Source organism: Cydia amplana, chromosome 18 (genome assembly GCF_948474715.1).
Source record: "Cydia amplana chromosome 18, ilCydAmpl1.1, whole genome shotgun sequence".
Lineage (NCBI taxonomy): Eukaryota > Metazoa > Arthropoda > Insecta > Lepidoptera > Tortricidae > Cydia > Cydia amplana.
In genome coordinates this window covers 4,747,109-4,760,995 of record NC_086086.1, presented here as the reverse complement: position 1 = coordinate 4,760,995, position 13,887 = coordinate 4,747,109, and the positions used below count along the sequence as shown (strand labels likewise).

General features: G+C 35.7%; 1 protein-coding gene across 1 annotated transcript; it reads left to right on the top strand.

Moving 5' to 3' along the window:
• Nucleotides 1–7,131: 7,131 nt before the first annotated feature.
• On the top strand, nucleotides 7,132–13,237 carry LOC134656264 (putative odorant receptor 92a). The gene is made up of 7 exons (XM_063511781.1): nucleotides 7,132–7,718; nucleotides 8,215–8,380; nucleotides 8,738–8,834; nucleotides 9,476–9,577; nucleotides 9,659–9,747; nucleotides 11,298–11,364; nucleotides 13,120–13,237. The coding sequence occupies exons 1-7, from the start codon at nucleotides 7,157–7,159 to the stop codon at nucleotides 13,183–13,185; spliced, it is 1,149 nt and encodes a 382-aa protein (XP_063367851.1). The 5' UTR covers nucleotides 7,132–7,156; the 3' UTR covers nucleotides 13,186–13,237.
• The last annotated feature ends 650 nt before the right edge of the window (nucleotides 13,238–13,887 follow it).

Genomic DNA, 13,887 nt, shown 5'->3' with positions numbered 1-13,887 from the left:
GTTAGTTTTAAGCGTTTTTATTATGTACCCTTTACTTTCATGTGTATTTTTAACTTATATTGTGTTATTAATAATATTATTTGTGTTATATGCCTAGATTTAAGTCAATTATGTTCCTAATAAATATATTTTACCCATTCCCCAATCAAATGTAATAGCGTAAGCTTATTGGTCGAATAAAGGAAAACTGACTCTGCACGTAACACCCACGTCTTAAGTAGGCGTGGCCTAAGTGGCTATGGTGGGGCGCGCGCCTATAAATACCGCCTCCCGCCGTGGTAGCTTACTCACTAATCACTACATACTACTACAGGCAACATATGCCTTAACACGTAACATATTAACCATAAATATGTGTTCTTATTAACATACTAACCCGGTAATGGTGGTATTGGAGGTACGGCAAGCGGACTTCGAAGGTATCCCGGCTGGCGCGTTCCTGAGTGCTGTTTCTTCTCTTCTCGCAGAACTTTAATTCAACTTCAAAACTACAGTCTACGCTCCACAGATCATTTTACCTAAACATTGACTGACCTAAGTTTATAATACCTAAGTAGGGTTGCCAAACTACTATATTGTGGCTCTCTGTACTATATAATTTTGGAAAAATATATAGTAGGTAAGTACGCTAAAATACTATATTTCCGATTAAACGTATTTTTACACTTATGTTTAGTATTTTATCTAAAAGTACTATATTTTTTTTAAATTACTATATTTTTGATGCCTTATTCTGGAAAATACTATATTCCACCAAAAAATAGTTGGCAACCCTATACCTAAGCTCAAATAACCTAATGGACGAAACGCCTAATGTCGCTTAACTTCAAACTCGGGTAAATCCTTCTGTCAGATTATGCGATTTTGGTTTTAAGAAAAGGTAATAGGGTAGATATTTGATGAGAGGGTCGAATGGATTTACCCGAGTTAGTAGTTAAGCGACACATATTAATGTGGGAACAATATTCGAAAACGGCTTTAACGATTTCTACATCCCGTTTTTTCATGCACTCACAGATACATAAATTACATAATCAATAATCATTTTCATAGGTTAGAGCAACTTTGACCGAGCAAGACCGAGATCCTCGGTTAATCAGATTTGGCACGTATTTGGTGGGGTAGAGCTGAGAGCGATAGATAATTAATTACATAATCGACTGTATCAACATGTTAAAAACTCGTGTCCTATCCGTTGCAACAGGTTGGGTATATTTTCTGCTATCCTTGATTGATCGGTAATAAAATTATAAAACGATATTCCCAGGAAGTACTTAGGGGTGTTTAATTTATCCTAAAAAAATCATATTTATATATTATAAATTTTGTAATAAGGCTGGCAAGTACAATATGTACAGTATCTCTAGCAAAGTGATATTAAATCACTTAAGCGAAAGCCATTAAACACTAATGCCACCATACTAAGCCCAAAACTAGTACGTAATTACAAAACGTACCTACGAATAGCGTTTTGTTTTAGCACGACAGAATCCTCCCTGGTAAAAATCTATCAAAATTCGAATGATCCTAATGGGAGATAGAATATTACCTAAATCATTCGAGCCAAATAGCCTACTTAAAATGTAGCCTACTGTATAAATCAAATTGGAATGTAATAGAGTAGGCAATTGCGCGTGTAACTCTCGAAGTGCTACTATCACCGACATTCGTATCGCTGAGATATTGCAATCTGATTTCGAGAATCAAATTTCCTTACGGCGCAATAATGTTGTAACAGGCACAAGTAAATAATAAAGACTCGCATTCTGTATATAAAGTTACAGTCTTCATTGTTGTGTATATTTGGATAATTCAATGAGATTTTAAATTACAACACGTCGGTGCGAATAAAAAAATCGCTATGTGTTTTTTTGACGATTTTTTGATTTTGGCATATTCTAATTCCTTTTTCAATTTTCCGTCGACCTATATCAATATTTTTTTTATATCTATATTAGTTTTGAAACTAACTAACAAAATTTGTACAAAAAATAGCTATGTGATTTTTTTGCACATAACGAAATTAAATGCCTTGTTTTCCGTCGAGGGTGATGGCGATAATATTGCACATGGCGATTTATTGACCCTAAAATCAGCTATGTATCATTTCTCGTGCTACGTTACTTTGGAAACAAATCGCTATGTCGCTAAACTTTACACCTGGCGATTTTAAGTGAACCAAATTTAAGTCGCTATGTAGCAAAATTCTGGTTAAAATAATTTATATTGTAAAAATTTACGAAAAAAACTGTTTATTTTCTGCATAAGTATCATGTAAAAACCATTGATCTACCTGAAAAAAAAAATACAGGTGCAACAAATATATTACAAACAGGAAAATAAACAGTTTTTTTTTGTCTCCTGTAAAGTAGCTAAAAAATACATGGCGATTTTTTTATTCGCACCGACGAACAATGAGAAAGGAAACTTTCCCTCATTGCTGAAAAACAATAGACTACAGTCTACATGGTGGTATATGCACTAAAATTGTAAATATTGTACAGCACTTTAGTCGCGCCTAGGCAAGCTGTAGCTTCTACAGTCAGCAGCAGAAGTTTCTAAGCGGGCCAGGTATTCAAAATTACCTTGCGGCGCTCTTATTCTCTCAACAATAGAGTCGCGCCAAGATCATTTTGAACACCTCGCCCACTTAGCAACTATTGCTGCTGACTGTACCAATGGGTGCGGTCATAAAGCGTCAACTTCTACGACTACTTCAAGTACAATGTACACGGACATACAGTCTTTATAGTTTACCTAACTCTTATAGCGGTGATATCGCTCACTGGAAGAGTTTCAAATCCAATAGTTTCGAATGCACCCTTGAAACGGTTGCTGAGATACAGGTACCGTCAAACGCGTTTGCATTCAAGGTACCTACTTAATGTTTGAATTATGATGAGAGGTAAAATCGTTTTGATCTTGGTATGAATTAGAAAACTTCTCGAAGAACTGCTTCTTGCAAATTAAAAATAAATAAAACCCTTAGTCTACATTCATACATAAAAACGATTACAAAAATAAAATCTTACAAATGAACAATTTATTTCATTTAAAGAACTTCCAAACATCCGAAATCTATTTGCTTGAAAAATAAACAAAAAATTCTTCAATAAAAGACCTAACTATGGGCCATATTTTTAAAATGAATCAAGGTGCCAATCATTTTGCTACCTAGCTTTATTTGACGTTCATAAGCGCATTGTAATTATGCCTACTTGAATAAACTATCTTTTATCTTATCTTATCTTTATCTTTTAATAAGAATGTGGCTTTCCTTAATTCTAAAATAAGATTTGTAGCTCCTAAGAACACGTTTTGGTATAAACACCTTCTGGGCAGGCTCGCTCCATCGTAAGCCACGTCTTCGCCTCGGTTAGTCTGTGGCCATGAGTAAGCCCACTAATTATAAAAAAAAACACCTAGTTACAGATTTCCCTTATGCGTTCTCCTACTGCATTTCATACCCTACGTTTTAGTTAGGTATATCTCATGCAACTCCAATGTAGGTATAGATTCATGGTTCATATTCATGCTTGTACATTGTGGGTCTTCACATTCACCGCATTCGCATATTAATGAGATTCATTGCACCGTTACCTCAATCGCGTCGCAAGATACCTCAATAGGCTTAACTCCAGCGGTGTAGCGATAGCGGTTATAGTTATTAATTTATGACGTCCCCGTCTCATCGTCTACCGAAGACGGCTTAGAGCGCGATAATCTCGACGCGCGGCAATATCAGCAGCAGTGCCTGGCTTGTAGGTATTATGTAAATTTTGCCCGATAAGGCTAACGGTGGCTGGCGAAGCAAAGAGAATGGAAGCTTGTTCACTGTTACAACACTTATTCGGTAAACTTTGCCTTTGTTGGTGGGCAATGCGATCGGGGTTAGTTAGCCGGATCCCCAAGTTGGAACAGCGGCAGTTATAATAATCGACTTACTCAAATAACATAATGGTATTTGAACACTGAATTTGTTTATTTAATTTGTCAGAATTACGTATTCAGATATAGTAAATATTTAGATATCAAAGTAGGTTGATACATATCTATAGGTGAATAAATAAAGTTTTGATTCGGTTCGATTTTAATTCCTCTAACTGGAACTTTGAAATTAAAAATAAAATGCACACAGATTTTATACGCGATTCGATTTTACAGTCATTTTATTTTACTCGATATGTTTTAGCTAAGTAGTTAAACTTATTTTCCGTTTTTAGAATCAAGTCCCTTTTGAACAGATATTGGAATTTTAGTTGCATTTGTAAACCAAAACTGAATAAAAAGCGGCTGGTTATCAAAGTATTTTAAAATAATAATAGTGATCATTCAACATTAATGTACCTAAGTAATATACTGTCCTCGCTGCTGTCACCGCTACGGGTAAGGTGCGGTAACTACCGATTTTGCCATTGTAAAGGTAAACTAAAAAACACGCAACAATATTATAGAAGCACTCGCTCACCGTCTTCATCACACTGTTATCTATGGTAATATTTTGAGAGAGAGCACTTCGGTAATAGTAATCTTTTTGCATTAGATATTCTTTAGATGTCAGAAAATTTTAAGAGCGTGAATTTTTTTGGTGTGTTTTGGATTTTACAGGAATATTAAAATGTGTTTATGAGGTGCCTAAATGAAACACCGTATTTCACTTTACTCATAAAAATGCACTTAATGTTTGGTGATGTAGTCTGGACAATTCAGTATTACAAAACGGACAAATTGTATAACTAGGTAGGTAAGTATGTAATTGTCTAATGACTATTTTAGCACATTTATTTAGTTAAATATTTTCTTATGTACTCTACGCATATATGCAGTGTAATAAAACCTTCACTGATAGGTACAGAATATTGAACGCGGCTACATAACTAACGGGATATTTTCCTACGTTTGCCGACGATTATATCCGCGCCATTATCCCACTTCGGCCGTATGCTGCAGTTTTCTGCTTTACCAGCGCGATTTACGATCATAGTAATAAAGATTTTCTGTAGCATGAATATGAATTTTGAAGAGTTAGCGTTATTTTACGCTGTAGAAGGTTATAGAATATGGTTAGGTTTGTTGAAAGTCTTAAAAGGTTTGCACATATTTATAACCTATTTACTCTGTACATAGACTCCTCGCTTAAATTAAAAATGAAATTCATTTTGTAACAACTTACCCTCCCCAAGCTTGTGTAACTTAAGATCGATAGGCACTTCTAACTTCTTAGGACGGTAAGAAATGTCAACCGCGTTAACTCGCCATGATCTGATAGCGTGCGCTTGTTCCGAGTTTCGGGTGCCATTACTCAAAGAGGGTTCTAAGAGGATGGCCACCTGAGCCGCACCGCAATCTTTCCTGCAATGCAGTATAAGAACACATATCCATCGCTCAAGATTAGGCTTGCTTAAGTACACGCCTTTTCTTAGTGCTCTTTAACAATGTGAGTAATTTCGGCTTAGTAATCATGAATCTAGTATAACTGGATTGGGCATGAGTGGTGGGGATAACTGCCAGAACGGGATAGTCTTATGTATCTTTCAGTAGGAGTAGCAGCGAAAGCGCTATTATTGTTTGTCCTTGTCACAGTCTCACATCTTGTTTTATTCCCCACCGTAAATTGACCACCGTGATTCGTCGAATTCATTTATATGTTTTGTCCCTCACGGAGGCACGCGTATACCACTTCTATAGGATGCTACCTTCTATGTTAGTAATACACGGTGAAAAGAAAAAAGCGACTTTATTTTGAGCTTCTGAACATTATGAATTGATTTATTTAGTTGACGAACATACTATATTGCCTCATAAAAATTTAAAGCGCCCTTTTTAACATTGATTCTTTGATTTAAGGATGACTCACTAGACTGGGCCGTGCCCGGGCCGAGGCATCCGACATGTCATCTTCTATAACGGCTGATCGGTGATGACGTAGTGCTTTCCATAGAAAACGAAGCTCCGGAAGCTCCGGCCCGGCCCTGGCCCGGTCTAGCGTGAGTCATTCTTAATCAGATGCCTGTGATGTGACTTGTCGTCTGTTCTAAATGCGACGTGCTAACAGAATATTTAATGTCAAACTTTGCTAGTGACATTTAAAAGTGAATTGCCGATGTGTCATTTTGATTGTGTTGGCTTTTATAATCACAGAGACCAAAATAACAAAGCTGTCATCGCTGTTTTAACATTGTTCTCCACCCACAGAGTAGGGTTATCGGCTACTAAAGAAAACGTTTTTTTTTTAAGGATTTAGATCCGGAAAAACAAGGGTCTCGAAGACCAACAGCCATATTCAAACTTTAAGATACGTCAAATATTATATATAGAAACGATATCGACGTATCCCTAAGTTCGAATATGGCTGCTAGTGTCAGAACCGAACATTGCCGGCGAGATAAAATCAGCAAGACTACGTTAGCTTTGTAATCTCGAGAGAATGCCAGCGAATAGGGCGCTTAAAATTACCTACTTACTTTGGACACCTTATAGGTCGGACACCATCTGGTCGTCCCAAGTACCGCTGGAGAGACCAGATTGACAAAGACCTACTCTGTCACTATACTCGGAATACAGAAAACTGAAAGGAAATGGCACAAGACAGGGCAGGGCGCGCTGGCATCAAACTCGCATTAGAGGCCAAATTCCACTTTGGGTCTCTAACTACTATTTTTCTCTAGGAGCTGTATAGTGTTTGATAAACTACATATTCTTGTCACAAAGTTAATTTCCGCCAGAGACTGATTTAGATTTTTTATTTTTAGGTAGGTACAATACAACCAGCCCGACTAAAGACTAATAAATATTGTATAGGGAGGAGAATTCACACAAAACTATGTTCTTGGAAGGAAATGTATATACGACGAAACGCGTCGAAAAAAGGTTGGCAGTGCCCTTCACGGTCGTGCTCCTAGATGTCACCTAGCTAGACTATTAAGACGAATTGATCGACATTGTTAATCGAATATGGCTCTGTAGTTTTGACTACTGGTGGAACACACGACACAAATAAATATAAACAATATTAATAAATGACTAATGTTTATGTATCCCAAGTAGTTTATAATTAATTTTGAGATTGATTTGTCAACCCTACGAGTAAACAGCTTAAATAAGCGAAAGAAGTGTCTATAACAGTCAAAAGCTTCATTACGAAGGCGGCATCGCCATGAGCACCCCCACATTCGACGAGGTGTTCCGGCAAATCAGGATCAACTTGTCAGTCATGGGCATCCAGGAAGATAAATCAAGGACTGGTGTGACGTTTTACATCTTTTACGCCATGCTTTTCGCAATGGTCTCATCAGAAGTTGTGTTCTTTATCGTTAACATGGCACCGGAAAATTTTCTCGAATTGACTGGCCTAGCTCCGTGCATCTGTGTCGGTATCTTATCCCTTTTGAAAATAGCTGCTTTAGCAAGGAAGAAGAACACAGTTTTCTCTTTGGCTGACAAGCTGGAAAGACTCAGTACAGAAAACTTGAGGGACCCTATTAAGACAGACATCGTGAGTCCTGACATAAATCTGTTGAAAACTCTCATCAAATACTATTTTGTCCTAAACGCCGTGCTGATTTTCGTGTATAATTTTTCAACACCATTCTATATTTTGTATCATTACCTTACGACGAATGAAGAGATTTTTATCTTGCCGTACGCTGTCATTGTGCCATTCTCTACTGAAACGTGGTTGACGTGGACATTTGTTTATGTATTTTCAGTAATGTGTGGTAAGAATAACTAACAATTAATGCTTTTTATTAGCTACTAGCGACCCGCCCGGCTTCGCACGAGTTAACAAATTATACATAAACCTTCCTCTTGAATCACTCTATCTATTAAAAATCCGCATCAAAATCCGTTGCGTAGTTTTAAAGATCTAAGCATACAGACAGACAGACAGCGGGAAGCGACTTTGTTTTATACTATGTAGTGATCTTCATCATGATAAACGACAGACGTCCGCTATAACCTTCCTCGAACATTTCCAGTGTGGCTACCACCAGTTTGGCACTGATACGCCATCGAGAACGTAACTTACTTTCTATGCACCTCGCTCGTACTTGCATAATAGTGTAAGCGAGATGTATCGAAAGTAAATTACGTAGACGTTAGCGTATATGTCAGTTTTGACACTGTCAGTCCGGTAATAAATCGCTCGTAACTAATGATTTTCTGCAATCTTGATTCATAAAATTATTTTTTAAACCCAGGTTTGTGTTCCAGGTTTCATTTGCGTATTATTTTTCACTGCCGTGGATGCACTGTACTTTACTTTGACGTCTTATGTGTGCACAATATTCGCCGTCCTAAGCAACGAAATAATATGTCTAAACCAATCTACAGGTGTTATGTTAGACCAGATAATAAAAAAACACCAAAATGTTCTGGAGTAAGTACCTACTTATATACTTATAACTTATACCTACTTATGTACTTCTTTTAATTCATTGACGAAATGTTTAAAAAAACTTGGCAAGAGCATTGTCAGGCCACCCACAGTGTATGTTCTGTAGTGGGCCGTCGGTAAAACGCATACCTATATAAAAAAATATATATTTACTTTCTTATACTATGTATTAAAAAAATAACTTATGTGATCTACCTTGACGACAAACTTGCATTCCGATATCCAATATCCAATGACATGTACATGTATATGCCACACGATAAATAAATAATAATAGCTGAATCTGATTAGTGTATAATTTTTAATATTTTAATTTCATCAATGAGCGAGTTATTTCAGATTAGCGGAAGATTTGGAGGATATCTTTACGTTGCCTAATTTTTTCAACGTTCTGGTGGGATCGGTAGAAATATGCGCTCTTGGGTTCAACTTAATGGTAAAAACAATATATAAATCTAATTTATTTTTTCCCTAGCTTATCTGAGTGTCCCACTGCTGGGCAAAGGTCTCTCCCCTTGATTATTAATATTATTATTCATATTATTTTATTATATTTTGTCCGAAAAAATGATGTAAGGAAAAATATATTCCTGTGATTTTCTTGGTCCCGGCGGTTTTAATTTCAAGTAGGTACCTTAAAGCAGGTACGTTAAACAAAGTATAACAAATATAAAACTTGTTTAAACTATGTATTTAAATAAAACATATAGGTATACAGTGGTAGTGGTGGTAAATTAATTTAAAGATAATAGGCCCTTGGGGCATTGTACCAAGGATGCTGGCGGCATATCCTCGCTGTATCGCAATGCTGATATGTTGTGCGAAAATAAATAATAAACAATTACAAAATACATATAATATTTTCAGCAGGTATTTCGAAGCGTATCGTCAAGGCGGCTTTGTCTGATTTTGTGTAATATCGCAGTTCCAAGAAGGATGGACTAATTAATATCAGATATAGTCTTATTTAATTACAAACTAATTAATAAAATAATTAATTTACTTTATAAGAATAATGGCCGGAAGTTAAGTACTTACTTATAAAGTATTTTCTTTGATAAGTTTATCTTATTTTAGATAGGTGATTGGAACAATGTCCCCGGCTGTATGCTGTTCATTGTGTCTGTTCTCTTTCAATTATTTATGATGAGCGTTTTCGGGGAAAAACTAATTGGAGCGGTAAAATAATTCTATCCATCACTTTGTTCAGTATTCTTAACAAACATTGGGTTGTAATAATAAATTCACATCATGTTTTAGAGTATTAAAGTTGGGGAGTCGGCGTTTTTATGCGACTGGTATAAAATGAATCTGAAAACGCAGAAAGTTTTGCTGATGCTAATGATCAGGTAATGTTAATAATTATAAATATCCATAGACCTGTATACTGTTCACTTTTTCTACAATAGTCCCAATGCCTGCTGCGACCGGTTCATGGGTGTTTATTGTTGCGCCTGTGAACGGGTTCCAGCAGGCGTTCTACATGACATTAAAGCTCTCCAAAGGGCCTCTACTAAAGGGGTGTTGGATCTATATCCCCACGCAAGCCTATCTTAATACCTACCTACCTTAATCTATCAAAAGTCCGGGATTTATAGGCCCGTGAAGTCTAAAATGGAGAAATAAATAATATACATTCCAGATTGACTGTCAAGGGACTTTGACATTTATGTTAAGATGCACATTAAATTATAGCCTAACCAGTAATATATGATAATTGTCAAGAGGGCGCTGTTATTCTCATGTATAGGGTGACAATTCAGTGTAGTATGAAAAAAATAGTTCCAGTGAAATTCCGCAACATGGCGCACCCTCAATAGATCCTGGTTCACCTATAACCTCTTATTTATAGGTAAACCAGAACTTTGGGAGTATTGTCAAGAGGGCGCTCGTTTTGAATTTTATATAGCAACAATTTGTATAGTGGGGACAATGGAAATTGGCAGATGATTTTTGTTTTATTCCGACAACTTTAATAAGTGCGAAGTTTGATGATTGGATATTTCTTCGGTTTTTACGCTTTAATGGCTGACTCGATTTAGATAAAATGAATAGCGTAAAGTCAATAAGTAACGCAAGAGTTATAAGTAAGAATTTATATAGATAATTTTACAAATAAAATTATTTAACGTACCAAATATGTTCTATTCAGCATAGTTGAAATCGGGATCTAAATATTCTTCAGTCATGAAGGAATTTGACTCGTTCTCAACATTATACTCAAAATCGGAATCTAAATATTCTTCAGTCATTAAGACATCAACCAAATCGTGACGACCTGACTATAGTGACATTTGTCTATAAGTTTGAAACTTACCCGTCAATTCACATGCTAATTTCGTTATGTTTTTAATGGAAGTAATTTCTCTCCCGCACGTTTTTTTCCAATAAATAACTATACTTATACACTATTTACAACTTTTTTCTCTGTAAAATCTAAAACTTTCGGCATGATTATTGCAGTCTAATAATAATTCACACGAAACTAGACAAAGCAATGTTTACATTGTCAATATTGACAACTATCATAGAGGGTAGATGTTGTCTATTATTAAAATTGTTGCCATTGCTAGAAATTAGTACCAACAAATTTCCGTAATATGGCGCACCCTCAATAGATCCTGGTTCACCTATAATTATATTACAACATATTTTATTTATTACCTTTAGTAAAATAATAAATGCTAGGTAAACATTATAAAATTTCGAGCTCGTATTATAGTTTTTTCATGTGTTTTGAATTACGTTGAGCAAGTTAAAGTCTATTTTTTTATTCGGTAGACTGAAATGACAGCTAATTGTATGAACATGAAATGTCATTTCATACTATTAACTGTCATTTCAGTCTACCGAATAAAAAAATGGACTTTAACTCGCTCCGAAATTGTTACCTTTTCAGGACTCGAAGACCTGCACGCCTGACTGCGTTCAAATATTCTGTCATTTGCTATGAAGGATTTACTAAAGTAAGCATCGTTGTTAACTTGTTATCTTCACATCTTCTTTAAAAAGGTCTTGAGAAATACAGAAACCTGGCGGTCTAGCATGAGTTGCGTTATCGCGCGCGAGTCCATAGTCTATACTTGAAGTCGCGCCAGATGTATGGAGTCGCGCGCGAGAACGCAACTCATGCTAGACCGGCTGTAATGGCTTCGGTGGGTATTTGATTATTGTAAACTGATTCAGATACTGCACATTGAGTAATAAGATGGTTGCCATAACATTTATTTCCATACTAATTACGCTAAAATACTGACGTTTTTAACGTCAAACTGACAGTTTGGCACTGACATAAACGCCGTCGAGAACGTAATTTACTTTCTATACATCTCGCTCGTACTCACATATTTGTGCAAACGAGATGTATAGAAAGTAAATTACGTTCTCGATAGCGTAAATGTCAGTTTTGACACTGTCAGTGACTCATGGTACGGGCTCAATTAATAAAACTTTTTATTTTTGCAATTGGTGACATTAAGACGCTAGATGTGGGGTGGCCCTAACGCATTAAATTTTATTTATGTCAAATACCTAACGAAATCGAATAGCACTCTTAGTTATGTGTAGACTAGGGCTTCCAAATACCGGACTTCTCACAATACCGGTATTAATACCGAAACTGTCTTCATCAATACCGGGATCCCGGGATCCCGGTATTGGATATGAATCGCTTAAAAATATATAGTTTTATTAAAAAGGGGAATTAAAAAGGGGAATTAAAAAGGCTCACTGGAATACCAGATATGTCCTAAAAGCTACGTACAACAATAAAGAATCAATGCCGCCATCTGCAATAATTTTATTTCACACTCAAGGTTGGCAATAATTTTATCCAATTTGTTGACTTCACCTCACCAGTCACATTTGTAGTCCAACTTAACCAACCAGACAACATTTTTTCAAATTTCCGTCAAAATTGGTTTGCCATTATTACAGTTATCCTTGCTCGTTTGTTTTATTTTTTGATAAAATTATAACAACTAATTATGTTCATGTTAATGTCACTATCATCATATTCATCACTCACATAACTTTAGGATTCATCCACCACCAACCACCAAATATTTATCTGACGCATTAGGCAACGATCTTGTTTCAATAATAAAATGCGGGCTAGAGACCAGTTAGAGTTAGATCAAGTAAAGTCTGCAACGATTTTGATAGCATACGCAATTACGCAGTATGCAGTGCAAGTGTTATTTGTACGTCATAATTTCATAGAAGTTTGACGTTTAATATAACACTGCGCGTGCTATCAAAATCGTTGCAGACTTTTCTTGGTTTAACTCTAGATGCGTCTGACGTTTAGTAAGCTTTTTGATACAGCCGAATATAATGGGTTTAAAGGGTTTATACTGCGCATTTCCCTCATTTTTAAAATACCGGGATCCCGGTATTGCCTTTAAAAATACCGGTATTGAAAAATGCGTTTAAAAAGACGGGATCCCGGGATCCCGAAATACCGGGATCCCGGTATTGGAAGCCCTAGTGTAGACCTTGTATGTAGGTAGTTTTATAATGAAACGATACTTGATAAAAACTTGGAAGCATTATGAACGACCCCAAATTGTCTGCTAAAACTAAAGATTATAAATAGTTATACCATACCATAGATAAATGTATGATCAATACCTTACACGTGAGCAATTTAAACATAATTATTGAATAGAAACTAGAAAAATATTAAATTAAAGTCTCTAAATATAATATTCTATTTTCAGATAATCAGTAACTCCTGGTCATACTTCACAATCCTACGAACAGTGTATTCACCAGAAGACCAATAGAAACATGTTTAGATTAATGTTAACACCTACCTTATATTAAAAGTATAACTGCGCATAATATACCTATTCATGTTGCATATACTGATCGTAGGTACCTACCTGAGATAGTAATAATAGCGCCTAGTCCGAGTTCAGTCTTGATTTTTTTAAGAGGTTGTAATTTTAACACAAATTGTATAGCACAATATGTATAGTAGTACAATGCTAGCCAGATATCTATAAATCATACTACTTATTACTTATGATGATATAATCACCAAATAAAGTACCTAATCGAAACTATTTATTATGTTTTTTGTTCGCCTAGAGTACCTACCTATCAGTGATACCAGTCAGGTGAAAAACTGTAATTATTTGTATATTGCCAACCTATTGAAATCATAATTATATATATTTACAGAGATAACTATCTAACTATCTTTACAGTGCATATGGTGCTATACTTTACCGCACTAGTGCGGTAACTATCACAATACGTTCCTATGTCGAAAATTTAGAGAGCCATAATTATGTACGGTAAAACGTTGTACAATACACGGGCCTATATTTTTTGTAATTTAAATCAAGAAAGATCAGCACATAGATAAACAAACAACAAACAAAATAATCTTGTTTTTAAGCCTAAATACCTACGCGATCGTTCTTATCGATTTTTGATTGATGCAATGACTGTTGCGGAACTATTTTTGAATATAGAAGATA